The 27,587-nt window shown below is 41.1% G+C and overlaps 2 protein-coding genes across 2 annotated transcripts in view; one reads left to right on the top strand and one right to left on the bottom strand.

The window, feature by feature from the left end:
• The window catches only part of MRPL48 (mitochondrial ribosomal protein L48), a 49,978-nt gene extending 24,347 nt beyond the window's left edge, over window positions 1–25,631 (bottom strand). Inside the window, exons 1-4 of the mRNA XM_032641875.1 lie at window positions 25,512–25,631; window positions 15,208–15,260; window positions 14,166–14,203; window positions 1,587–1,675 (exon numbers count right to left, since the gene is read on the bottom strand). Coding sequence (XP_032497766.1) covers window positions 1,587–1,675; window positions 14,166–14,203; window positions 15,208–15,260; window positions 25,512–25,532 — 201 coding nt within the window. The 5' untranslated portion in view covers window positions 25,533–25,631. The remainder of the gene's footprint in view (window positions 1–1,586; window positions 1,676–14,165; window positions 14,204–15,207; window positions 15,261–25,511) is intronic.
• On the top strand, window positions 12,474–12,911 carry LOC116758740 (60S ribosomal protein L13-like). Its single transcript, XM_032641876.1, has one exon. The coding sequence runs from the start codon at window positions 12,517–12,519 to the stop codon at window positions 12,868–12,870; it is 354 nt and encodes a 117-aa protein (XP_032497767.1). The 5' UTR covers window positions 12,474–12,516; the 3' UTR covers window positions 12,871–12,911.
• Window positions 25,632–27,587: the final 1,956 nt, after the last annotated feature.

The raw sequence follows: 27,587 nt of genomic DNA on the forward strand, positions 1-27,587 counted from the left end.
TCTATGAGGGAGGATCCCAAGAAATTAAAAAAAAACAAAAAACTCACACCCAAACAAAACTAATTTTATTTTCCGCTAATTTATGTGAGACTTTTAGAAGGGGGATATCGCAAAATAAAACAACTCCAAGAACTTACTCTGAGGTGTCACAACTCAGAAAGGGTATAAATCACTCCTTCTTCTGAATTTTAAATAGCACTTTGTATCTTCCTTTCAGCACTTGTCACTTTCTGCTTGGGAGCATAATTATTTGTGTCTTATCTCTAGTGGTTTATCAGCTCCCTGTGAGCATGAACCAGGTCTTGTTCATTCATACTATAAAATTTTATTGCAACTCAGTCTGAAAAGGCAAGGCACCCCCAACAGTACCTAGCACATAATAGATGTTTGAAAAATGTATCATAGCATTATGGAGTTACATGATATCAGAGCTGAAAGACTCTTGAAGATATTCTAATCCAGAGTTTCTCAAACTTTGTGAAGAGTCTGACAAGAGCTATGGACTCTCTTCCCAGAAAAAGTCACACATAGAAAACATTTTACATAGAATTTCAGGACCTGCCATGCCCAAAGAGGTTAGGTTAACTTACCCCAAATCACAAAGCTAATAACTGGCAGAACCAAGCCTAGAACACAAGTTTCCTGGTTCCCAATTCAGTACTCTTCTCATCACAAAGGAACAATTTTAGTAGGGCTGTTTCCTGCTGGGAAGGTGCCTGATACAAGCCTCAGGTGTGGCAACATTGCTGTCATGAAATTCCTTGATATAAGGATGTTGCTCAGGAGAACGTGGCAATTTTAATGGCTTCTGAGGCCCAAATGCAGTGGTACTGGACTTCTGCCAAGGTGAGAGAGGCAATGGGAGATGTGCGGGGTTGCATGGGAACATCGAACTAAGCCAAAGAACCAAAAGCGATGTTGAAATCTCCCCAAGTAGAACAGCAAAATCTTCCTAACTATACTGTTTACAGGAAGTGATAGAATCGTGACTCAAAGCTAGACTGTCTGACTTTCAAGCCAGTTTTGTGTCCATCCCACTACAAAATCCTCTGCAAATGCACAAAAAATCCAACCACCACAGAAGCAATCCTTCAGCTGGAGCCAAAGAAATAGGCTAAATAATCTTACAATGCTTAGAAATAACTCCCAGTTATCTGTGATAATGGATTAAAGAAACACATACATATTTTAAATCTGTAAATACTGTAAAAATCAGTTATTTGGCTGAAAATGTGAATCCACCTCTATGTGCCACAAACCATTCATTCAACTGAACTGAACATACCATTTCCATTGTGAGGTCCCTATTGAACTAAGTACTAAGAAGATATTTTCTTTACGTGTCACAAATAATAAAACCAAAGAATTTGCTTTTCACTGTGATAACCTGGCCTAGGGACAAGATTAGGAACTGGCAAAAACATCTCCACTCTCGATCATATCCAAACTAATTAACTGGAGAGGACTGAGGGACAACCCTCTATCCTTTCTAGCTCCAGTATAATCCAACCTATGCACGCCTGATCTTCAGGGTCTTTGTAAAAGCTGCACACTATCCTTTTCTCAAGGACCCCTGCCCCTCTTACCTCTTGTGCTTTAACTAGGTGCTTGTATCTTCCAATGCCATGCGTGGGCTGTGACCTGTAGTGCCGACTGATGCTCAGCAGAATGCCACCTAAAAGAGAGAAAATAAGACAAACCTGTTTCAAAGCTCCTCCAGGGACAGATAGATCATACATGAGGAGACAAATTCTCCATCGTGAAATGGAATATTTGGGGGTAGTGAGCCTCTTGCTGGTTTAAAGAACCAGAGCTATTTCTTGATCCTGATCTGACACTCGGTTTACCCCATTTTTCTCTCCGTTTGGCCCCTGGACTATATCTAATCCCCACCACCCATCTTTCTTTGAGAAATTCTCTCCTGCTAGAGCCACTGCTGGTAGGGGGACAAAATACATTCTCACAGGGCTCTCATCTTCTCCGTTCCTCAACAGGCAATAATCCTTTTGAAGTTTTCCAATGAAGATTGTTCAGAGAAAGAGACAGGTGGCAAATACAACCAGGAAAAAGGACAATCACAGATTTCCAGTTTTTTAAACTATCTAATTTGCTTTATTTGTGTTGATATGTAATAATCTCCAACAGACTTTGTTAAGTGAATAACAATAAAAACTAAAAACCTAAGGTACAGAACAGTATGTATGTAAAAAATAGGATCTGTATACACATATTCACTGTGGTAGACCCAGAGATATGCCACCCACATTCCCTTCAAAGAAGGACTTGCTGATATATACATATTCTCCTTTAATCCTCATTATTTTTATCTTCATTTACAAATAAAGAAACTGCAGCTCAAAAAAATAGGAATTGGCCAAGGTCAACCAGCAAGTAAAAGGCAGAACTGCAATTTAAACCCAGGTCTATGTGACTGAACAGCCTGTTCTCAGATGTGTTATAACATCTGAATTTCTGGAATATAAAATCTAGCTAGAGACTTCCCTGGTGGTCCAGTGGTTAAGAAACCACCTTCCAATGCAGGGGATGTGGCTTTGATCCCTGGTTGGGGAACTAAGATCCCACGTGCCGCGGGGCAACTAAGCCCAAGCGCCACAACTACTGAGCCCGTGCACTCTGAAGCCCATGAGCCACAACTAGGGAGCCTGCGTGCCACAACTAGACAGCCCACACACCACAACTAGAGAGAAGCCCACGCACCGCAACGAAAGATCTCACATGCTACAGCGAAGATCCCGAGTGCCGCAACTAAGATCCAAGGCAGCCAAATAAAAAAAACAAAATCTAGCTAGACTTGATCGTTTCCATATCTGATATCAGCTCCTTATCTCTACCCTTCACTGGAACCAGCCCTACACAGCTCTGTTATGTCTGTCTGTCTCTCTTGCTTGTTCCCTACCTTCTGGAAAAGTACTAGTCCTAGGTTCTGCTCCCTTCCCTCCCAGCTCCTGTGGTCCTGCATCTCCCCAGGGCCACCACTTTGTGGGGGACTAAACACAAAATGGTGTGGAAAAGTCTAATGACATCAAGTGAAATGTTTCTTAAGCTTCTCTTTTCTAAAATGTGCTTCCATGCAGGTCTGCTCTGTGCCAGGCCAATCAAGAATCGTGGCTTCAGAGACTTTCCCTATGTTTACAATCCACAGTATTTCATCAAGACAACCCTGGTATATCATGGATCCCTTCCATGATGTGCATTAGTCCGCATTTACTATTATATGCCAACAACTGAATAGATACTGGGACAGTTACAAAGATGACTAAAATATACTACTTTCCCTAGAGACACTCAATGTGTACTGGGGAAGGATGATGGGAAAGCAGATAATTACCTTATAGTGTACAAACTACTTTAATGGAGATGAGAGCAAGGAACTTAGAGGAAAGAACCACTAACTCCACCTTAGGCGTGAGCAGGGATAAGTGGAAGACGGTACAGAGGAATAGGTTCAGGGAGGTAACAGCTGAATTCTTTTTTTTTTTTAAGTCAGTTTTCTCATCTTTATTATTTATTTGGCTGCCTCGGATCTTAGTTGCGGCACGCGGGATCTTCGCTGCAGCACGCAGGATCTTTCGTTGCAGCGCATGGGCTTCTCTCTAGTTCTGGCGCACAGGCTTAGTTGCCCCGAGGCATGTGGGATCTTAGTTCCCTGACCAGGGATCAAACCCACGTCCCCTGCATTGGAAGGCGGATTCTTAACCACTGGACCACCAGGGAAGTCCCAACAGCTGCATTCTTGAAAGAGGAGTAAGAGTTTAACACGCATGGAAGAAGGAGGTATTTTTGGCAGAGGCTTCCAAAGAGCACTGAACATAACTGAGGTATCTTCTTGGCCACAGTCCCAGCTGACTCTTTGAGGCTTTAGGTTCCAGACTCTGCAACCTGGGGCCCCGCCCAAACAGCTGATATCCAAATCCCCTTGATTGGGTACACAACCATCCTCAGATCAGAGCCTTGAAAATTAATCCATCCCAAAAGATTTTATTATGACTTTAAAACATGACCTCCTAAAAAGCACTGAACTCTCCAAAGCATGTTTACTCATTCAACAAATATTTATTGCTACCCACTGGGGTAGCCAGAAACAATTATAGCCTCACAACCATGTGAATGGCACACACTAGAGTTGTGCAATGTACAAACAACCCAATATCCATGGCAGGCCCGGGTTGGTACCAACCACTGCCCTAGATGCTGGAGCTGTAACAATGGGCAAAGACAAAGTCCCTGCAATACAGAATCTATGATCTAGTGGCGAGACAGTAATATCAATGCAGGTGATAAGGGCTACATACAATAAGGGCTATATACATGAGAGAGGCACTAAGGCTGGACTTGTGGTGTCAGGAAAGGATTCTTAGAGCAGGTGGCTTTTAAGTAAAACCTGACAGATGACTAGGAGTTAGAGAGAACACAGTATGGGGAGGGGAAGACCCAGAGAGAGAATTTCAAGGCAGAGTATAAGCAGCAGTGTGGCAAGAGATGAGCTTACAGAAACAGGCAAAAAATTTAGGAAGGGCTTAATTATTCAGTACTTACGATGTGCCAGACAGTGTGCAATGAGGTGAAGATATAACAGGGGACAAGGCCAACAAAACTCAGCTTATGGAGCTTATAGTCTAGTAGGAGGAGGGAATCATTAATGGAGGAGGGAATAGTCACAAAATAAATATGAGGGCTTCCCTGGTGGCACAGTGGTTGAGAGTCTGCCTGCCGATACAGGGGACACGGGTTCGTGCCCCAGTCCGGGAAGATCCCACATGCCACGGAGCGGCTGGGCCCGTGAGCCATGGTCGCTAAGCCTGTGCGTCCGGAGCCTCTGCTCCGCAACGGGAGAGGCCACAACAGTGAAAGGCCCGTGTACCGCAAAAATAAATAAATAAATAAATATGAAATTACAAATTGTGATGAATGATAAAAAGCGCTATGGCAATACAATCAGTGGATCTATTTTAGATTGGAATATCAGGAAAGGCCTCTTAAAAAAAATGACATGTGAACTGAAACCAGATTTCAGAGGAAAATAGTAATAGTGGCTATCCCCAGGGAGAAGTGGCTAGACGGCAGGAGAGAGAGACTTACTGTTGACTTTATACTCATGTATCTTTTAAAACTTGTTCCATGTACATGCATTATCTACTCAAATAAATAAATAAAATAAATTAAGACTTGAAAGGCAGATAGGAGTTTATTAGGTAAAAAGATAGAGAATGAATATTCCAGGCAGTGGGAATAGCGTGTGCAAGGGCCCCAGAGGGGGACGCAGATTGGCACATTCAAGGAACAAAAAGACTGTCCATGTGGCTGAAGCAAAGTGAGAGGGGCTGAGTGCACCAGAGATTTGGGCAGTGGATTGGAACCCACCACTCTGAGCCACGTTAAGGGTTTGGATTTCATGCTGAACAGCGGAGAAATTATATGTCTAATGTATTTTTAAAAGATCACTTTGGTTGTTGTGGTGGAAGGTGGTTGGAGGGGGAGTGTGGATGGAAGTTCAAGCAAAGATTCAAGTAGTATCCTTGGCTGAGTTGTTGCTGTTAGTCTTCCTGTATCCACACCCCTCCCCCTCTATTCCATCCTTTAAACCTGACAAATTAATCCTTCTAAAACACAAACCTAATCATGTTATTCTCTTTCATTAATTCAACAATTTATTCACTGCACACACACAATTTTTAAAAAGGACTTACTCTGTGCCAGGCACTGTATCAGGCACTACAGTAACACCAATAAATGAGACAAGGAAGGTCCTTGCTATATTTCAAAATGTTTGATGATTTTCCACTGCCTGAAGTTCATACTCCTTAGGCAAGCATTTAAGAGTCTCAATTTTATAATCTAGTTCCAACCACTTCACGTCCTCACCCTCCATCCTCCAGGCTTTTAAAACCTTGCTTCTCAGCCACAGAGCTACACTTGCCATTCTGTATAAACCATGCAGTTCTCATGCCTCTGTGTGGTGCTGGCCTGTCCCCCATGCTGGGACTGCACCTCTCTGACTGGTGATATCCTTCACAGCCTCCATGGCCAGCTTAAATGTTGTCTCTGTGCTGCCCTAAACATACAAACATCATCAAGAGTTTACAGTTGCAGCTCTCCCATGCCTCCATTATATAGTAAAATATTTTGTGTAAATTAAAAAACAACAACCCAGGCACTGGTCACCATCTTTAAGTACACAGAAATTCAATCACCCACCAGTGGTTTCAAGTAGCAGAACCAAAAGTGATCTTTGAGATGATGACACATCTTAGGTGAAAATGCCACAAATGCTTGCCTCAGCCTCTAATCTACTGGAATTCCTTGGCACGGAGGCATTTTCAAATTTAGTTTGGGGCAATTTCTATAATTAGAGCAGTTGGTTAACTAAGAAGCTGGTTCAAACTACTGTTAAATTAACCCTTTTCTCTCTTAAATGAAAGGTTTTTGGTCAAATTACCAGTGGTTAAACTGCTTAATTAGTTGTTTTAATTATAAAATTTACAAGTTTGAAAGCTTCTGATTTCCATTAAGTTCAACTGAATTTTTTCCCCTGCTTGTGTCATCAAGCTGGTTTCCTGCTGTCATATTAACATTGCAGCCTTCTGAGAGAAAAGGCAACTCTTTTTGTTGAAGAAGATACAAAACCCCATGATTTCAAAAGGAGGCTTTGAAAATCTTTCAGTTAGTACAATTATAGAATGTAATCATGTATTGACTTCTCCCACAAAACAGCCCTTCCCTTTATATATGCCAGAGCCAACTGTCCTTCAATGTCCTTGTTTACTAAACTGGGAACTAAACCCATCAATCCAGGATAGGGATAAACAACTTCATTTTAATTATTTCTCCTTCAAAATTAGAACAAGCATTTTGGCAGGGCTATGCAGGAGGGAAAGAGGAAGAAGCTGGGGTAACCCCAGCCAAGAGTCTAATTACAGGATATTTTCTCCATCCAATACACATCTCTGAAGGACAGATACACCCCAGCACGTGGCAAATGGTATGTGCTCAGTAAGCGTTGGGGTGTTTTTGTTTGCTTGTTTTGTTTTGAAATTCTAGAGATATTTTACCAAGACAATCTGCAATGATTTGGCTCTGGCGGCTACCCACTTTTTTCAAAATCTCTTTTCAAACTTCTTTCAATTTAGAATTTCTAATTACACTGAACTATTTGGACTTGAATGTACCATGGTTTTTTTTTAAATAAATTTATTTATTTTTGGCTGTGTTGGGTTTGCATTGCTGCGTGTGGGCTTTCTCTAGTTGCAGCGAGTGGGGGCTACTCTTCGTTTTGTGATGCGCGGGCTTCATTGCAGTGGCTTCTTTTGTTGCGGAGCATGAGCTCTAGGCACGCGGGCTTCAACAGTTGTAGCATGCAGGCTCAGTACTTGTGGCTCGCGGGCTCTAGAGCGCAGGCTCAGTAGTTGTGGCGCACGGGCGTAAGTGCTCTGCGGCATGTGGGATCTTCCCAGACCAGGGCTCGAACCGCGTCCCCTGCATTGGCAGGCGGATTCTTAACCACTGAGCCACCAGGGAAGTCCTGAATGTACCATGTTTTGATGACTCCACCTTTTTGCTCATGCTATAATAAGAAGAGTCTGAGTTCCCTTCATTTAACCTCTTTAGACCTCTTTATATATTTACTTCTACCTCTCCATGTACGTTTAAATCAGTAAGAAAAAGATGGTTACTACAATGAGGCCCATCCCTTAGAGAGAGCAGCTGGGATGGTACCCAGGGCCCACAGAGAGTATGATGTGTAAAGGTAGGAACAGGACACTGCTTCCTACTCTTCTTTTCCGAACACCATTATAATTCAATTTTGAAATTTCTGACTTTAAAGAAATCTCAGAGACACATGAAAAATGCCAACAAAGCTGTGTCCTTTCAAAGAGAATTACTTTGGCATGCTGATATTGGTGAGTTACCCTGGGTCTTGAAGCCTTCTAGGCACTGAGATTCCACAATTGAAATGGGCAAAGGAAAGGATAAATGGCCAGTAAATGTATGAAAATATGTTCAACCAACTAGTAATCAAAGACATGCAAATTACAAATACAAGGGATGGCATTTTTTACTTATTAATATTAACAAATATTAAAAAAATAACAATGTTGATGAGTGTATAAAAAGGGATTCTTAAATACCAAAAAACTATAAAATGGTACAATCTTTCCAAAGAGCAATTTGGCAATACACATCAATAGCTTTAAAAATGTGCATTTTGGGGGGCTTCCCTGGTGGCGCAGTGGTTGAGAGTCCGCCTGCCGATGCAGGGGACACGGGTTCGTGCCCCGGTCTGGGAAGATCCCACATGCCGTGGAGCGGCTGGGCCCGTGAGCCATGGCTGCTGAGCCTGCGCGTCCGGAGCCTGTGCTCCACAACAGGAGAGGCCACAGCAGTGAGGGGCCCGCGTACTGCAAAAAAAAAAAAAAAAAAAAAAAAATGTGCATTTTGGGACTTCCCTGGTGGCACAGTGGTTAAGAATCCGCCTGCCAATGCAGGGGACATGGGCTCGATCCCTGGTCCGGGAAGATCCCACATGCTGTGGAGCAACTAAGCCCGCATGCTGCAACTACTGAGCCCACGTGCCACAACTACTGAGCCTGTGTGCTGCAACTACTGAAGCTTGCATACCTAGAGCCCGTGCTCGGCAACAAGAGAAGCCACAACAATCAGAAGCTCACGCACCGCAACAAAGAGTAGCCCCCGCTCGCCACAACTAGAGAAAGCCTACGTGCAGCAACAAAGACCCAGTGCAGCCAAAAAAAAAAATGAAAATGTGCATTTCCTTTGACCCAACAATTAGACTTTTAGAAATATATCCTATGTAAATAATCATAGAAGGGCAGAAATACTAATGTACAAGGATGTTTATCATAGTGTTGTTTACATTGCAAGATTTTGGAGACAACTTAAATATCTCCAAATAGGAAGCTGTTTGAGTAAATTGTTACTGTCCCTACCTCTCTTTTCAAAAGGATCTTTTATTCAATTGGACTTTTTTCAACAGCATTTAACATGCCCCATTTAATCCAGTTTCAAAAGCAAAATAAAACAAAAAACTACCTCGGAATCAGATACTAAAATATACCTCAAAACTACAGTAACCAGTAGTATTAAAACAGCTTGGTACTGGTATCAAATATACAGACAGATCTATAAAACAATACTAAGTTACAATACAGTAGTTCTAGATCCATATGGAAACTTAGTATATGATAAGGTGACATTCTCAAATCTATGGGGAAAAGATGGATGTTCCAATAAATGTTAAAACAACTGGCTATGGGAGTTCCCTGGCGGTGCAGTGGTTAAGAATCTGCCTGCTAATCCAGGGGACATGGGTTCGAGCCCTGGTTGGGGAAGATCCCACATGCCGCAGAGCACCTAAGCCCGTGCGCCACAACTACTGAACCTGCGCTCTACAGCCCGCGAGCCACAACTACTGAGTCCACATGCCACAACTACTGAAGCCCGCGTGCCTAGTGCCCGTGCTCCACAACAAAGAGAAGCCACGGCAATGAGAAGCCCACGCACTGCAACGAAGAGTAGCCCCCGCATGCCGCAACTAGAGAAAGCCCACGCACAGCAACAAAGACCCAACGCAGCCAAAAATAAATTAATTAATTAAATAAATTTTAAAAAAGAACTTTCATTAAAAAAAGGAACTATATAAAAAGTTCTTACAAATTAAAAATGAAAAAGCAAATAATTCAAAAGAAAAATGGGCAAAAAATATGTGCAGGCAGTTCACAAGAAATACAAATGGCCAAAAAAATATGAAAAGATGACAAACTTTCTCAAGAAATGCAAATTAAAATGAGACATAATTTTCACCAGCAAAAAAGTAAGATGTTTTGTAAAACCCAGTTTGGGCCAGAAAATAGAAATGTAAATTAATACAACTTCTCTGAAGGGCAATCTGACAATACTTACCAAAATTTTCAACTGACAACCCATTGACTCAGCAATTTCAATTCCAGGAATTTAACAAATGTACAGAACAAGTTTATAAAGATGTATAGAAACAGTTGTTGCAGCATTTTTTGAAATAACAAAAACTAAAAACAAGCTAAATGTCCAGCATTATAACATATATGTTAATATACGCATAAAACTTTCCTGAAAAATATACAAGAAACTGCTATCGACGCATACCACTGAGGATTGAGACTAGGTGGGTAATAGAAAAAAATTCAATCTTTCATCATACATCCTTTTGTCAATTTATATTTAGTTTTACCATTTGCATGCTTTTATAATTTTTAACAGTTGATAATTTTAATATATTTTTTAAACCTTCCTCGGAATACATACCAGTTCAAAATGAACTTTTTCTCTGGTTATGGGATAAGGGATGGGTCTTGACCATAATCCTTATTTTTAATATACAAGAAAAAAAATGAAAGTCTAACAAAATGTTAATAATTGCCAAATCTGGGTTTATTTGACATATCACCCTTTTCACTTTTTTATAACTTTTTATATCTTTCAAAATTAAAAGTATAATTAAGAGAAAAATAACCATCAAAAAAAGTCTTTCCTTAATCCCACATCCCTCTCCAGCTCCTGCCAATTCTCTCTCCTCCCATTCAAAGACAAACTTCTTAAACGTACTGTCTGTAATAGCTTTCTCTAACTCCTGAACTCCCATCAGCTCCTGCCAATTTTCTCTCCTCCCATTCAAAGACAAACTTCTTAAACGTACTGTCTGTAATAGCTTTCTCTAACTCCTGAACTCCCATTCACCTGTCAATGCAGTTGATTTCCACAACAGACCTCACCACACCTACACAGATACTACTCTCCCTAAGGTCACCTCTATGTTGTCGAAACCAAGGAACATCGTTAGTTCATGTCTTTTGCGATCCCCTCTCAGCAGCACACAGCTGAAACTGTAACGTTGATTAACCACTCTTTCCTTCCTGAAACACTCTCCTTTTGGCTGCCATGAAACTATACTAACCTGGTCTTCTCCTACCACGTTGGCTTCCCTTTTCAAGCTCATTAGCCATATCTTGCACCCTCTACCCAAGTTTTTAATGTTGGAGTTCCTCAGGGCCTGATCCTTGGGCCTCTTCTCTACTTGTTCTCCTCAGGTAGTCTCATTCATTCCCAAGACTTCAATTAAAATCAACAATATGATGACTTCCAAATTCACAGTTTCATCCCAGACCTATATTTTGAGCTCAAGATCAGTGTCTCCAATGGACTACTTAGTATATCTTCCTCACAAGTACTCCAACTCAACATGTTCAAAACCAGACTCAGATTCTTACCCTACAAGTTGTTCCATTTAAGGCAGTATATTCAAAATTATTATGTAGATATTTGTTTATTTATTATAGTAGAAACATGTTCACCATAGATTAAGTAGAAAAAAAAGATTATGAAGCATTATATATAATTTGTTCCCATTACTGCAAGACAAAAAAATACACACAAACACACACGCACATGCACACGCACACACAGAAAGAGAGAAAGAAATGCCTAGAAAAAGACCTGGTAGGATATACTCCAGAATGTTAAGCAATAATCTCTGGATGGTAGGATTACAAGTGATTTTTATTTTCTTCAGCTTCTTCATGTGTGTATTGTGTGTGTGTGTGTGTGTTTATTTTCCATATTCTCTAAAATGGCTGCTTTTCACTTTTATGATCAGATTTTCTTAGGTTTTTTTTTTCTCTCCTGATAGGATGCAATATGAAGTACACAGCATCAGTTATTAAGTTTTCTTGCTAAAATTGTGTAACTTGAATCTAGAAAAGCTTTTAGATGTAACTTCTAGTTTGTAGGAAAGGAACAGAACATATTATAAAATACCGCACAGAAATAATCAAATTAAAAAGGGAGGAAATTTTATGTCAAATGGTCTAGCCTAATCAAAAAGCAACTGTTGTAGAAATAAAATAGTGAAAGCTCTGTTCTGCATTAAAGGTGACATCATAGCAAAATGCAAAGCATGAACCATCATTGGCTCTTGGTTATAAACAACCCCATAAAAGACTTTTGGGGGACAACTGGGGAAATGGATAGAGTATTAGATGACATTGGGGCATTATTATTAATTTTCTTCAGGGAGATAATGCTACTGTGGTTCTTTAATAGAATGTAGAGAATATCCTTGTTTCTAGAAATGCATGCTTAAGTATTCGGGGTGAAGTATCATAACATCTGATCAAGAAAGCTAACGTGGGGGCTTCCCTGGTGGCACAGTGGTTGGGAGTCCACCTGCCGATTCAGGGGACGCGGGTTCGTGCCCCGGTACGGGAGGATCCTACATGCCGCGGAGCGGCTGGGCCCGTGAGCCATGGCCGCTGAGCCTGCGCGTCCGGAGCCTTTTCTCCGCAATGGGAGAGGCCACGACAGTGAGAGGCCCACGTACCGCAAAAAAAAAAAAAAAAAAGAAAGAAAGAAAGCTAACGTGCGTGCGTGCGCCCTCGGGCCACTGCGCCCGGGCCCTAACTCCCTCTTCGTCCTCCCTGCTCCCCAGGCCAGTCGGCCGCAGCCATGGCGCCCAGCCGTAATGATATGATCCTGAAGCCCCACTTCCACAAGAACTGGCAGCGGCGCGTGGCCACATGGTTCAACCAGCCGGCGCGCAAGATCCGCAGGAAGACCTCAGCCCCCAAGAAGGGAGACAGCTCTGCTGCAAAGCTCAAATTGGCCACCCAGCTGACCGGACCAGTCATTCCCATACGGAACGTCTACAAGAAGGAGAAGGCCGGAGTTATCACAGAGGAGGAGAAGAACTTCAAGGCCTTCGCTAGTCTCTGCATGGCCCGCGCCAATGCCCGGCACTTTGGCATCTGGGCAGAAAGGGCCAAGGAAGCTGCAGAACAGGATGTTGAAAAGAAAAAATAAAGTGCTGTTGGCAACTTGTTATTAAAAAAAAAAAAAAAAAAGAAAGCTAACATGACAAAATGTTAACAACAGTTGAATCTAAGTAATGGGTACAGAAGTGTTCATTATATTATTCTTTTGGGAAAAAATTATTTCTTATAACACTGTAAGGTTCCAAATGGCAAGGATTATATCATCTTAATTTTGTACCCCCAGCACCTAAAACACAGCCTGGTCCTATAAATGTTTGTTGAGAGAATGAATAAATAAAAAGAAGCACATATTTTGAGAAGCTGGGCTTTAGGCCTGGTAGAAGTGGTGATTCTCTACACATTGCCACCATCTTCTGAAATAATTAATGGATGTAAAACTTCTTATGCACTGCATGGCACATACTAGGCACTCAGTAAATGTTAGTTCCCTTCCTTGCTCCCATTCCTTTATTTCTGTTACTTTTTTTTTTTTTTTTGGCCACACCATGCGGCTTGCAGGATCTTAGTTCCCTGACCAGATATCAAACCCGTGCCCCCTACAGTGGAAGTGTGGAGGCCTAACCATTGGACCACCAGGGAATTCCCTGTTTCTGATACTCTTCAGTCAAAAAACAGATGTCATTACTATCCAATGGCTGCTTTGAAATGTATCACATAATAGACAAAGAAAAACTGGCAAATAATAGGGTTGAAACAGATTGAAATTCATTGAGTTGACCAGATTGAATGAACATTCATTTTGGATAAAATACTGAAAGAAAAGCCTTAGCCTGGTAGATAATGGACATGAAAGACAGGTCTGAAATAGTAGCAATAATAATAATAATAATAACTTTTTAAAAAATATTTATTTGGCTGTGTTGGGTCTTAGTTGTGGCATGTGGGATCTAGTTCCCTGACCAGGGATCGAACGTGGGCCTGCTGCATTGGGAGTGTGGAGTCTTAGCCGCTGGACCATCAGGGAAGTCCCAATACTAACTTTTTTTGAGCACTTTATATGTTTTATCTCACTGAATCTTCAAATAGTTCACTGTAGTTTGTACTATAATTCTCATTTTTTAAAGTGAGGAAACCAAGCTATGGAGAGGTACTTAAAAGTCACAGAATAGTATGTGGTAGAGTTGGAATCCAAACTTACTACAGAACTCTTGCTCTTAAACCACTACTTTATGTTCTTGCCCTTTGTCCTGTTCCACGTGAGGGGTAGGATTTGGTCCCAGGCACTCTTCTCAAAGATATGTTAGGCATCTTTTTAGACAAAATTATTAGAGTGTTAGAGGGTCACTTAAAGCAGGAAGACTACATCAGGAAATAACTGTTTACCTGCAGAACAGATGGGATTCTCTCCTGAGGTTCTGAACCTAAAAAGAGGAAGAAAGTATGTTGAATACAATTAGATACCCACATCTATTTGCAAAGCTACCAAAACTTGTATGCTCCTCATTAAGGATATATCAATGCTACATATTTCCTTATTTCCTCCTTCTCTTCTTTCCATAAACATTATTAAGTACTTACTATGGGTCAATCTGTTAGGTCCTGAGGATGTAAAAGTAAGTAAAATGTCTCTATCTATGGTCTAATTGGGAGAGAGATATGTAAACAGATGCGAGCCACAACACAGTGCTGATCCAGAACAAAACCATGTACAAGATTTGGTGGAATACAAAGGAAAGCATGCTTACGAGGGGTGAAACTATTTGAAATGAGGTTTTAAAAATTAAGAACTATTCTCGATTATTTAGCCCCACAGGAAAAGCATTCTAGGCAGAGGTATGAAAGTAGTATATCTGGGGAACAGCAAGCAGGTGGATGTGAGTGGCACTTAAGCAGCAGGGAAGGGGGCAGGGTAAAAGAGGTAATCGGGGGTCAGGTTATGAAAACCTCAAACACTGTGCTAAGGAGTTTTGTCTGTACTTTGTGTGGGCAGTGGGAAGCTCCAGGCAGTTTAATCACAAAAGTGATTTGATCAAGTTTAAGTTTTAGAAAGTTAACCCTGGCAATAGGTGAGCAATGAATAGGAAGACATGAAACTGAGGGAAGAGGACCAGTGAAGTTGTTCTTGCAATAGCCTTGCATTATTCGAACATATTTCAAAATCAAGGCTGACAGGATTTATTTAAGAATTAGATGCAGAGTGAGAGAAACAACAGTGTCAAGGATGATTCCAAGGATTTTGTCCTGAGCAACTAGATGAATGGAGTTGTCATTTACTGAGAATGGGGAAGGAGTAAGTTTGCAGGGGAGTTAATGCTTGAGATGCTTAGTAAACATGTAAGTGGAGACGATGAAAGAAGAATGCTGTGTGAACCACCTAGTGGAATGCAAATATTAACTATATTTTTACTGTTATTAATATCCTTACCTCAAGAGGGAAAAGGCTTGCTTAAAAATGGTGTCATTCCTCAGACACAGCGCCTACAGCAAAATAGCCATGTTAGAACAATTGTAAGCATTCACAGATCTCCAAGTACCTCTTCACAAAGAGGCTAGAAACCCACAGTACACAAAACAAAATGGAACCAAAGTCTCTTGTCTAGCAAAGAAACTGCCCTACAGTTAATACCAAACATGCAGGCAAACCAAGGCCATCTTCTTTCCTATTCTACCCACTAGAGAAAATGCTCGAAAAACAGAATCCCAATGCCCCCTGCACTACTTGGATTGCTTTTTTTCACCCTATTTCCCCTTTCTAATTTGATTTATTTTTTAAATATTTATTTATTCATTTTCTTGGCTGCGTCAAGTCTTAGTTACAGCATGTGGGATCTTTTGTTGCAGCATGCGGACTTCTCTCTAGTTGTGGCATGCAGGTTTTCTCTCTCTAGTTGTGGCACACAGGCTCCAGGGTGCGTGGGCTCTGTAGTTTGTGGCACATGAGCTCAGTAGTTGTGGCGCGTGCGCTTAGTTGCCCCACAGCACGTGGGATCTTAGTTCCCCGACAAGGGATCGAACCTGCATCCCCTACATTGGAAGGTGGATTCTTTACCACTGGACAACAGGGAAGTCCCTAATTTATATTTTCTAATATCAATCAACAACTATTATGTATGTGTCAAGCACAGTCGCCATGCAAGGGACTTTCTGAACTCTAATTCTCAAAACACTGCAAGGCAATTTTACAGGTGAGGCAACTGAGGCCCATAGAATTTATATTCCAAGAAATTATAGCTAATAAGTGGCTAAGAGGACTGTTTTACTCCAAAGACTATGCCCTATTACACCACACTCTCTTAATAATAATAATAATAATATAGCAACATGAACAAAACAATAATAATGAGAGGAGGCAGTTGCAGTGGCAGCTTCCCCCACTCTTCACAATCTTACCCCCAACAGCCCAGTTATTTTAATCTCACTCTGCCCTGCTGGCACCCACTCAAAAGATCACCGCTATAGGTTTACTAAGAGAGTGCTTAACATAGAGGAGTTCTTTTTATAAAGTAACTAGATAATAAATAATAAATGCCCTTAAGGTCCCATAACACAAAGAGAAAATCCTGTCCACTATGAGGAACAATTTCAGTTCCTTCAACATTTATGTCTTAAAAGCCTATTATGTGTAAAAGCTTTCAGAAACAAAGGAAAGTCTGAGAAACTGTCATAGACAAGAGGAGCCTAAGCAGACATGATGACTAAATGTAATATAATATACTGGATGGGATCCTACCTAGACCAGAAAAAGGACACTGGATTTTAAAAAATGAAAGAAATATGAATAAAGTATGGACTTAATAATAATATGTCAATATCAGTTCATTAATTATGAAAAATGTACCATACTAATGTAAGATAATAACAGGGAAAACTGGATATGAAGTATATGGGAATTCTTTGTACTATCTTTGCAACTTTTCTGTAATTCTATAACTGTTCTAAATTTTATTTTTTTAAAGCCTATCATGGGGACTTCCCTGGTGGTCCAGTGGGTAGGATTCTGCGCTCCCAGTGCAGGGGGCCTGGGTTCGATCCCTGGCTTGGGAACTAGATCCTGCATGCATGCCGCATCTAAGAGTTCACATGGCGCAACTAAGAGTCCACATAACACAACTAGGAAGGCTGCATGCCACAACTAAGAAGCCTGCATGCCACAACTAAGAGCCCGCATGCTGCAACTAAGACCCGGCGCAGCCAAAATAAGTAAATAAATATTTTTTTAAATTAAGAAAAAAAAGCCTGGATTCCCTGGTGGCGCAGTGGTTAAGAATTCGTCTGCCAATGCATGGGACACGGGTTCGATCCCAGGTCCAGGAAGATCCCACATGCCGCGGAGCAACTAAGCCCGTGCATCACAACTACCGAGCCTGTGCTCTACAGTCTGCGAGCTACAACCACTAAGCCCGCACACCACAAGTACTGAAGCCCGCGTGCTCTAGAGCCCATGCGCTGCAACTACTGAGCCCATGTGCTTAGAGCCTGTGCTCCACAACAAGAGAAGTCACCACAACGAGAAGCACGTGCACTGCAACAAAGAGTAGCCCCCGCTCGCCGCAACTAGAGAAAGCCCACGTGCAGCAACGAAGACCCAACGATGCCAAAAATAAATAAAGTTTTAAGAAATAAAAATAAAATTTTTAAAAAGCCTATTATGTGTCAACTACTGTGATGAATATGAAAGGGACTGTAAAAACAAAATATAACATGAATGAACTTGGAAACACTATGCTAAATAAAAGAAGCTAGTCACAAAGGGCCAATATTGTATGACTCCATTTATATGAAATAGCCAGAACAGGAAAATCTATAGAGAAAGAAAGACTAGTGGTTGCCTAGGGCTGGGGGGGGTCTGGGGAGCTGGGGATGACAACTCAGGGATATGGGTTTTTTTTCTGGGGTGATGAAAATGTTCTAAAATTGATTGTAGTGATGGTTGCACAACTCTATAGATATTAAAAGCCATTTAAATGGACAAATTGTATGATATATGACTTATACCTCAATAAAGCTGTTTAAAAAATGTAAGCACAACCCCTGTCTTATAGGAATTTGAATGGCTGAAGATATGAATACACATTCGTATTAAACAGCTAAGCAATACCACAGTATTATATGATTAAGTCAAAATAGGTGGCACAAACAACAAGTACCTCTGGCAGGGAATCCAGGTGTTGATGGCCAGGAGAAGTTCTTAGCTTTTGGGGTGTTACAGATCAGATATTGCTGATAATCTGCCCCAAATCATGAACCTTCTCCCCAGACAAATAAATATTGACACGAATATACAAAAGTTTGCATACTTAGCACAGGGAACTATATTCTTATAATAACCTATAATGGAAAAGAATATGAAAAAGAATCTATATATATAATATGTGTATATATACATATATATATAACTGAATCACTTTGCTGTACACCTGAAACACTGTAAATCAACTCTACTTCAACTTTTTAAAATGTAGCAGGTGGAGACTTCCCTGGTGGTCCAGTGGTTAAGACTCCACGCTCCCAATGCAAGGGGCACAGGTTCGATCCCTGGTCAGGGAACTAAGATCCCGCATGCCACATGCCGTGGCCCCCCCCAAAATTAAAATGTAGTATGTAGAATCAAATAAATTAAGTAAGGGGGAAAAAAAGTTTGCATACTACTTCAAGAGATTCACTGAAACTCTTAACATCACCCATAGGCCACTATGCTAAACCAAGAGATCCTCAAGGGCAAGAGTCATATCATCTTCCTGTTGTTTTAGTAAATAAATAAATGCTTAGGAAGAAGTGAATGAGTGACAATCATTGCTACCATTTATTACCACCCACATCTAGTTTGTTGAGCACCTACCATGTGTCTAAATCATAATTCCATTACAGGATAAATATTATTATCCCATTTTACAGTTGGGGAAACTGAGATTAAGTAATTTACCCAAAGTCAAACAGCTACTATCAGAACTAGCACAGGATCTTAGGTTTCTCTGACTCCAAAGTCTATAATTTTTCCACTATTCTACACCCTCTCTCCCATAAATGAATGTGTTAGTGTTTAGGAATTTAGGGGGGAAAATGATCAAGTTTAGGAAAAGTCTCCCAGAGAATGTGAGGTCATGAAGATTGGGAAGGATATGAATAACAGAAAGAAGGACAAAGTATGCAGACAATCCTAAAAATGACAATTAAATCAGATACTAAAAGACTTTGTAAACATGTGTACAATATGCTTAACCTTTTATTGGCCAGCATAAAAGACAGAGCAGGCAACTGGGAGCCCCAGGACACAGGAGCTCTGGCTGGCTCTGCCCTCACTGGTCACCATACTAGTGATTGGCTAGTAATTTTCCCCTCTCTGGACTTAGAACAGATGACTCTAACGTCCCTCCAGGTGCAAGATCTATCAACCACGACAAACAGAATAGAAATCAGAGTAAACAGAATGTATTCTTAAATGGGTCACTTCATACAGAAGAGGTATTGGATGGGAAGAAAGATCTAGATGAGACTGATTTTTCCTCACTTTAATTGTTCAGATTTCTGAGTCTCCACAATAGCTATGGATTTAATTATCTAAAAGCCAAACCTTTTTAAGGGTTGACAACTGTCTGGAAGACATTCAAACTGTGGTGTGAAATCTCCCTTTCAGCTCTGGGAAATGTGCTTCCTCTCCCCTGCAATGCTCGGCATCATTTATCAGGACAAAAGTAACCTATTTTGGGACTGTATCCACAAATACTCTCTCCCCGCAGTCAGCAAATGAAGAGCAGCTCCAGCTCCGGACCAAATGGAAGAGAAGGCCAGTGACTCTACTGAATGAATGAATGAGGACAGAGCTGTTGCAGTGGGTTACAAAAATACTTGTCCCATGAGCTCGGGAGTCAGGAACCAGAAAAGGACTACACAGCTACTTAAGAACTGAAGTCACGGGGCAAAATCTATGGTGTGTGAGTAACTTCAGACACCAGAGCCCTGGGGTGGATGGTGACAGAAGTGGGTAAGGGGCCCATGAGGCAAGCAACTGTCTCATGAATATTAACAGAATATATTTGTATATTAACAAATATTATTTAAAATAGCATTGTTACTATCACTTATTGAGTACATCCTTTGTACTAAGCACTTTGCTCAATCTTTACACCAATCCTCTAATAGAGGCATTGAAATAATTGCCTCTATTTATAAAGGAAAAAACAGAGGCTTAGGTAAATTGCCTAAAGTTATAGGTTTGGTAAGAGGTGCCAAGAATTCAAACCAAATCTGACTCTAAAACCCATGTTTTCCATTCTGCCGTACTACCTCTCAAAAGAACAATACCAATTTAATAGAAGTGAAATTCATATAATAATGATAATAATAATAGCCTAAATAATCCTGCCATTTGTTGAGAACCTGCTTTATGCCAAATATCATTTGCATTAACCCTCACAACCATTCTGTGAAGTAGATATTTCTACCCCCATTTTACTGTAAGGAAACCAAAGCTCAGAAATGTTAATTAATATGTCTGATGCACACAGCTAATAAGTGGTATCCAAGCTGACCTTTTCCTAAATTCTTACAAAATTGATTGTTTGTAATTTTTTCTTTGGCCATTCTCTTCTGAATGTGTTTAATATGGTGACTATCAAAGCCCGTCTTTGCACTGAGTCTTTACGGCAGTTAGAAACACAGGTAATAGGGCTTTCCTGGTGGCGCAGTGGTTGAGAGTCCGCCTGCCGATGCAGGGGACACGGGTTCGTGCCCTGGTCCGGGAAGATCCCACATGCCGCAGAGCAGCTGGGCCCGTGAGCCATGGCCACTGAGCCTGCGCATCCGGAGCCTGTGCTCCGCAACGGGAGAGGCCACAACAGTGAGAGGCCCACGTACCGCAAAAAAAAAAAAAAAACACAGGTAATAGATTCACACAGACCTGGGTTTGAATATCAGCTCCTCCATGTTACTAGCTGTATGACCTTTCGCAAGTCACTTAAGAAATACTTGGGGCTTCCCTGGTGGCGCAGAGGTTGAGAGTCCACCTGCCGATACAGGAGATACGGGTTCGTGCCGCGGTCCGGGAAGATCCCACATGCCGCAGAGCGGCTGGGCCCGTGAGCCATGGCCGCTGAGCCTGCGCGACCGGAGCCTGTGCTCCGCAACGGGAGAGGCCACAACGTACCTTTTCGCGTACCGCGAAAAAAAAAAAAAAAAAAGAAATACTTGGCTTCACATACTATATCATTTCATTTATATGAAATGACCAGAACAGACAAATCCATAGAGACATAAAGTAGATGAGTGGTTACCAGGGGGTGGGCAGAGGGCGGAATTGAGGAGTAAATGCTTATGGGTACAACGTTTCTTTTTAGAGTGATGAAAATGTTCTGGAATTAGTGATGATGGCTGAACAACTTTATGAATATACTAAAAACCACTAAATTATCCACTTTAAAAGGGTAAATATCATGGTACGTGAATTATATCTCGATTTTAAAAAGAAAGAGAGAGAGATTGAGAGGAAGGGAGGAAGAAAGGAATATCTGGCCTCACACCATATTGCTGGATGGCACTTCTAGGCCACAGGTGAGCTCTGTTAAGCCCAATTCCCTACCTTCCTCCAGGACTAAAATGTTTCAAAACAACTGTGGTCACTGAAATGTAAGCCCAATCCCCTACCATCTCCCCAACTCTCATCCCCATACTTCTCCTCACACTCTCCCTTGATACAAGCTCCCTTGCTTCTCTCCCTTCCAATTTCCTCTGGGCCCTCTGGAACTCCAAACGTGTTCTCATTTCAGGGCCTTCACACATGCTGTCCCAGTCTAAATTCTATTATTCTTTAAGTCTTAGTCATGTAACATCGCCAAGAAAACTTTCTTGACTGCTCAGACTTACTTGAATTCTGCTGTTATACACACCATATAGCACACAGAATCTTTTTTTTTGAGGCATTTATCACAATTAGTTAAGTAATTATACCTTTTTTATTGAAGTATAGTTGATTTACAATATTGTGCTAGTTTCAGGTATACAGCAAAAGGTAGTTATATGTTTAATTAGTCTATTTTGCTGGAAATATAAGCTCCTTGAAGACAGGAACTACTACATCCCAGCATCTAGCATACTCTCTGGCACATAGCAAGTGCTCAATAAATATTTGCTGATCAAATTAGTAAATCTCTCCAAACCTCACTTCCTTATCTCTAAACAGGTTATAAAGCAACTCATATAGTAAGAACCTGCTGTATAAAAAAATAAGTTAAATAAATAAAAAAAACTCATAGAGTTGTTGATACTATTAAATTAGATACTATATGAAAAGGACTTAGCAAGTGCAAGGCACATTGTTAACGGTCAAATTGGGAGCAGTGACAATAACTGTGGTGATTGTTCATTTCCTCATTTATTAAACAATATGTACTTTAGTATGTGACAAGTGCTGAAGATAAAACCATGAACAAAATAGAGAAATGTCCCTGTCCTCCAGAACTTACAGTCTAGTAGTGACCAGGAAATAGCCAACTTCTTGACCATTTTGCTGGGCTTTTGGACTCCCTGCCCTGCTAGGCCCTCTGAAATTTCTGTCCTCCTGTTTCATATCTTCTTATGTCCTCCTAATTCATGTCTGTTGATTTGTCATTTTTTTCAATCCTCACTGCTATTTGTTCATATGAACTCTGCTCCATGTTAGCCTTCAGTGTTTCATTTGAAAACATCTTACTATGTGATCAGTCCCCAAGATTGCTCCCTCTGGGCTGGTAAGGCTAGCATATCTTTTGTGATCACCACCCCTCCCCTAATCATATCCTTGTGGTTCAAGGGTATGGTAATCCCCGAAAAGAATGGTAATCTGAGGGTGAGTGACATCCAGACCTGAGCTTTACACTCCAACACCATCCATTTTCTCTGCAAAGTAACTCAGCAGGTGAGTCACTACCAATTCCCTGTGCATGTTGACTTCCACAGGCACCATCCTTCCATCTTGATCAAATATGTTTTCTGAAGTCTGATGACTATCAGCATTAGTGTGTTAATTGGATCAACGCTGCTTTACTACTTCTGTTAACCTAAAGAGGTATGTGATCCCACCCAGTTTTATTCCAGTAAAGCTGAGCTTCTCACTCATCTAAAATTTGAGATGATTTCTTAGGGTTCCAGGCACTGAGCTAAGAGTTTGAAGTTCTAGTCCCAGCTCTACTGTGTACTTACCACATAATGTCAACATTTTTTCATTCATTTATTCATTCAATATTTATCAGGTCAAGTACACTGTAGGCTGCATATATACAGACATGAAGAAAATACAGTTGCCTACCCTCAATCTTTCTTTTTTCTTTAATTTTTTATTTTATTTTATTTTTATTTATTTATTTTTGGTTGCATTGGGTCTTCGTTGCTGCATGCAGGCTTTCTCTAGTTGCGGCAAGTGGGGGCTATTCTTTGTTGTGGTGCGTGGGTTTCTCATTGCGGTGGCTTCTCTTGTTGCAGAGCATGGGCTCTAGGAGCACAGGCTTCAGTAGTTGTGGCATGTGGGCTCAGTAGTTGTGGCTCGCAGGCTGTAGAGCGCAGGCTCAGTAGTTGTGGCACACGGGCTTAGCTGATCCACGGCATGTGGGATCTTCCTGGAGCAGGGCTCGAACCCGTGTCCCCTGGATTGGCAGGAGGATTCTAACTACAGGGTCACCAGGGAAGTCCCTGCCCTCAATCTTGCTAATGAGGAAAGTAGATGTGAAAATTATTTATTACACTGAAATGAGATCAGTATAATGGGCTGCACAGGTCACAAAGAAGGGAAGGACTGACAACTGGGAAGGTCAAGGAAGGTTTTCATTCCTCATTTCACAGATGAGAGAAACCAAGATTATTATCAAATTAGGGAGATGCAAAATACTCAGAAGAGGAAAGGCAGTGGGGTTTTAGGAGGGGTAGAAAATCTAGGCTCCAGTTCAGCACTACCACAAAAGAGACTGTTGACCTATAAGCAAGGCATTCGTTCATTCAGGCATTTGGTAAAGCATTTGAGAAACTATTATGTATCAGACACTGCACCAGTAGCTTCCACCTCCTTATCTCTTGTGTCTGCCAGGATTATCTCATATCGTGAAGCTCAAATAAAATTATGGAAATGAAAGCAGTTTATTAACTATAGAATAATATCAATATTCCAATTTGTATAGTCCTTCACACTTAGAAAATACTCTTACATTATCTTCTATAATCTTTACAACAATTCCATATGATGGGCACCATTATCTGCATTTACAGATAAGAAACTGAAGCACAGCGAGGTCAAAAACCTGCCTAAGGTCACACAGCTAGCAAGAGATAGAACACAGGTCTGATGCAAATGCCATGTGTTTTCCTTATAAATGTAAAGCATTAACTAACACTTCCAGACAGGCTGAGACAAGGATGGTCACAGGACTGCATATGATTAGATGCCAAAAGATAATACCAGCTAAGAGTTCAAAAAATAAACAAGCACTTTGGCTGGAATGGTCTGAAAGCTTTTAAGGAAAAGATGAGACCTGAGCTGGGCCTTGAACCATGGAGCATTTGGATAGGTGGTGAAAAAAGTGAGGGCATTCCAAGTGAGAAAGCTCCACAAGAACAAAGATTAGGAATTCAGCATTTGGTAAATAAAGAAGAGACTACCTGGCCAAAGCAATAGGGCAGAACGGAAGAGTGAAGTCAGTAACAAAGGAGTCTGGAAGGGAACAGTGGCATCAGACCCAGACGGGCCCTATATGCCCTTGTATCTTTAGGTGATAGCCTATGACAGATTTCCATGGGCTCTTCAGGAGTATAGAATGGCCAAAAACAGTATTCCCTGAACAATGATCCCTCCCTTTCAGCATTCCTCAGAATCAAGGCTCTTAGAGCAGGAGCATGGAGCCACCAATCTGACCATCTTTAACAGTTAAATTTTAAAACTTTGATTTTTTTTCTATTATCTTTTCACCAGATCTAGTTAAATTCTCACAATTTGGCTAAAGTGAACAACTGAGAGTTACTTCATTAAGGATGAAGTGAGGTTTGGGACCTTAAGGAAACAAACCTAGAGACATTCAGGGGCTGCCCCAAAGTTAGGACCAGTAGATCCATGAGCAGCAATGATCATGCTGTGTATCATGGAGTACAGTCTCCAAATTAATGCCTTGAGTAAAATTTTAACATGAATTGCTAAAAAAAAAAAAAAAGTCATTATTCTAAGCAGCATGGTACAACTGAAAAAGCACAGCTGAAATCTGTTAAGAGAACAAGGGAAAGTCAAGGAATGCTTTACGTGGTTCACACGGTTTTACTGCAGTCACGTAATTAAGGTTTTGTAAGTAAAAATGTTTTTTTATTATTACCCTTCCCTTGTCACCAAGTAGCCTCACATCCCAATCTGTTCAGCGAGTCAAAACAGTATTCTTAGAAAAAAATCTGGAAGCTGATGACCTAAAGCAAAAATAAAATGACCTGCTCAAGGTCGTACATATTATTTGGACCTATTCCGCTGTGATTCCCATTGCGGGGCTCCGGCCAATGCGAGGCGAGGGTATCGCGAAGTGGGGCGTGGCGCGCGGGTTAACGCCCCGGGAGCAGACGACTAAGCGCAACCCTTTGACAAGGCGCCGCACGTGCTTCTGGGAAGAGCCTTGTTCTCTCCCAAGTCTCTTACCCGGATATCTGCAGCAGCGTAAAAGCCCCGCGGCCACCTGGCAGCTCAGCTCTTTTCACCACCTCCCCCGCGCCCAGCGTGCGTGGAACCTACGTTACCTTTCCCAGAGCTCCCTTCATCCTTTGCTGCTGCGCGGCCTGTAACTGTGCCAGCTGAAGATCGACCCAAGAAGCCGCGACCGCGGGGCGTCCGAAAACACTGACGGAACGGCCTCGATCCGGTCCGGTAACAATATCCGACCGAGACTCACTCAACTCCCGCAGCACCTTGGTTCCGGCAGCTTCTGAGAGTGTCTAGAAATCGCCCACTACAGCTCAAGTGTCACCATCACTGCGAATTCTCCGGGCAGAATTAATTGCCATCTCTGTGTTGCCCCAATACTTTACACACAATTCTGCTATTTCATCTGCCATACTATATATTAATTATTTGTTACTTTCTTTTTCCCGTGTTTGATTGCGATTCCTCAGGGACTAAAATTCTGCCTGATTAATTCATTCCAGCGTCTAGCACTGGACGTGGAGATCTGACTTCTAACCTCTATTTAAAAGCTGAGTGACCCTAAGTGAGCCTTTCTGACGTTCAGTTGCCTCATAATAATTGATAATAACTATTTTTTATTGAGTGACCACTATGTACAGTGCATTATGCTCAGAGCATCACTTTACTCCTCATAACAAGCCTGTTAGTGAGATATTATCACTGGATTTTACATGTTAAGTATATTGCAGGAGGTTAAGAGACTTGTCTAGGGCCAACCGACCGAGGCAGAGCTGAGTTTCAAACTGTCTCATTTATACAAAGTGTTTTCCCTCTGACATACCCCTTCTCACATGAGATAATGTCACAGCACACATTCATTTACTTATTTTACACACATCAACCATTTACTTAGCATGACTTTGTGCCAATCCTTTGAACCTTGGGAAGACAGAGATGAATATTTACATGGTCCCTGCCCTTAAGTGGCTCATAGAGGATTGCATCGAACTAAAAGTTTTTCTGTGCAGCAAAGGAAACAATCAGCGAGTGAAGGGACAACCTATGGAATGGTAGAAAATGTTTGCAAATCATTCATCTGATAAGGAGTTAATATCTAAAATATATAAGGAATTCAACCTGATAGCAAGAAAACAACCTGATTTAAAATTTGGCAAAGGATCTAAACAGACATTTCTCAGAAGACATACAAATGGTCAATAGGTATATGAAGAGACGCTCAACATCACCAATCATCAGGGAAATGCAAATCATAACCACAAAATATCATCTCACACCTGTTAGAATGGCGATTATCAAAAAGACAGAAGATAACAAGTGCTGGTGAGGATGTGGAGAAAAGGGAATCCTTGCACACTGCTGGTGGGAATGTAAATTTATACAGCCACTATCAAAAACAGTATAAACAGTATATGTATAATGGAATATTACAACAGCATTTAAAAAGAAGGAAATCCTACCATTTGTGACAACATGGATGAACGTGGAGGACATGATGCTAAATGAAACAGGCACAGAAAGACAAATACTCCACGATCTCACCTACGTGGAACGTAAAATAGTCAAACTCATAGAAGCAGAGTACGGAATGGTGGTTACCAGGGGTTGGGGCAGTGGGGGTGAAGGGGAGAGATGAGGAGATGTTAGTCAAAGGTACAAATGTCCAGTTATGCAGGATAAATAAATCTAGAGATCTAATGTACTGCATGATTATAGTTAATAACACCATACTGAATACTGGAAATAGGCTAAGAGAGTAGATTTCGGGTGCTCTCATCACGCAAAAAGCTAACTATGTGAGGAAATGGTATATTAACTAGCTTGACTGTAGTAATCATTTCCCTAGGTATATGTATATCAAATCATCATATTTTACACTTTAAATATATACAATTTTTAAGTGGCTCATAGAGATTAGTAAGGAGGCCAAGTTGTAAACAATTATAAAGCAATGAGGAATTCCAGTTACAGAGATATATATATATAAACTCTGTATGAAGGGAGTGCGTGGTTACAAAGTCAACATCAAGTGAAATAACAAATATGCAGTTATTTTTATTGTTGCTGTTATTATTGCTGCTGCTACTGTTTTTGTTATTAGTTTTGTACTTAGCAAGGAAAAAGGTGTAAAAACTGGTAAATATGAATAGGTCTTCAGTAACAGGGAGTTTCCT

The sequence above is a fragment of the Phocoena sinus genome, chromosome 8, assembly GCF_008692025.1.
Source record: "Phocoena sinus isolate mPhoSin1 chromosome 8, mPhoSin1.pri, whole genome shotgun sequence".
In the NCBI taxonomy this organism is placed as follows: Eukaryota; Metazoa; Chordata; class Mammalia; order Artiodactyla; family Phocoenidae; genus Phocoena; species Phocoena sinus.

Excerpts from the sequence above, each read along its gene's own strand:
- LOC116758740 (XM_032641876.1), top strand. The coding sequence starts at position 12,517 with ATGGCGCCCAGCCGTAATGATATGATCCTGAAGCCCCACTTCCACAAG.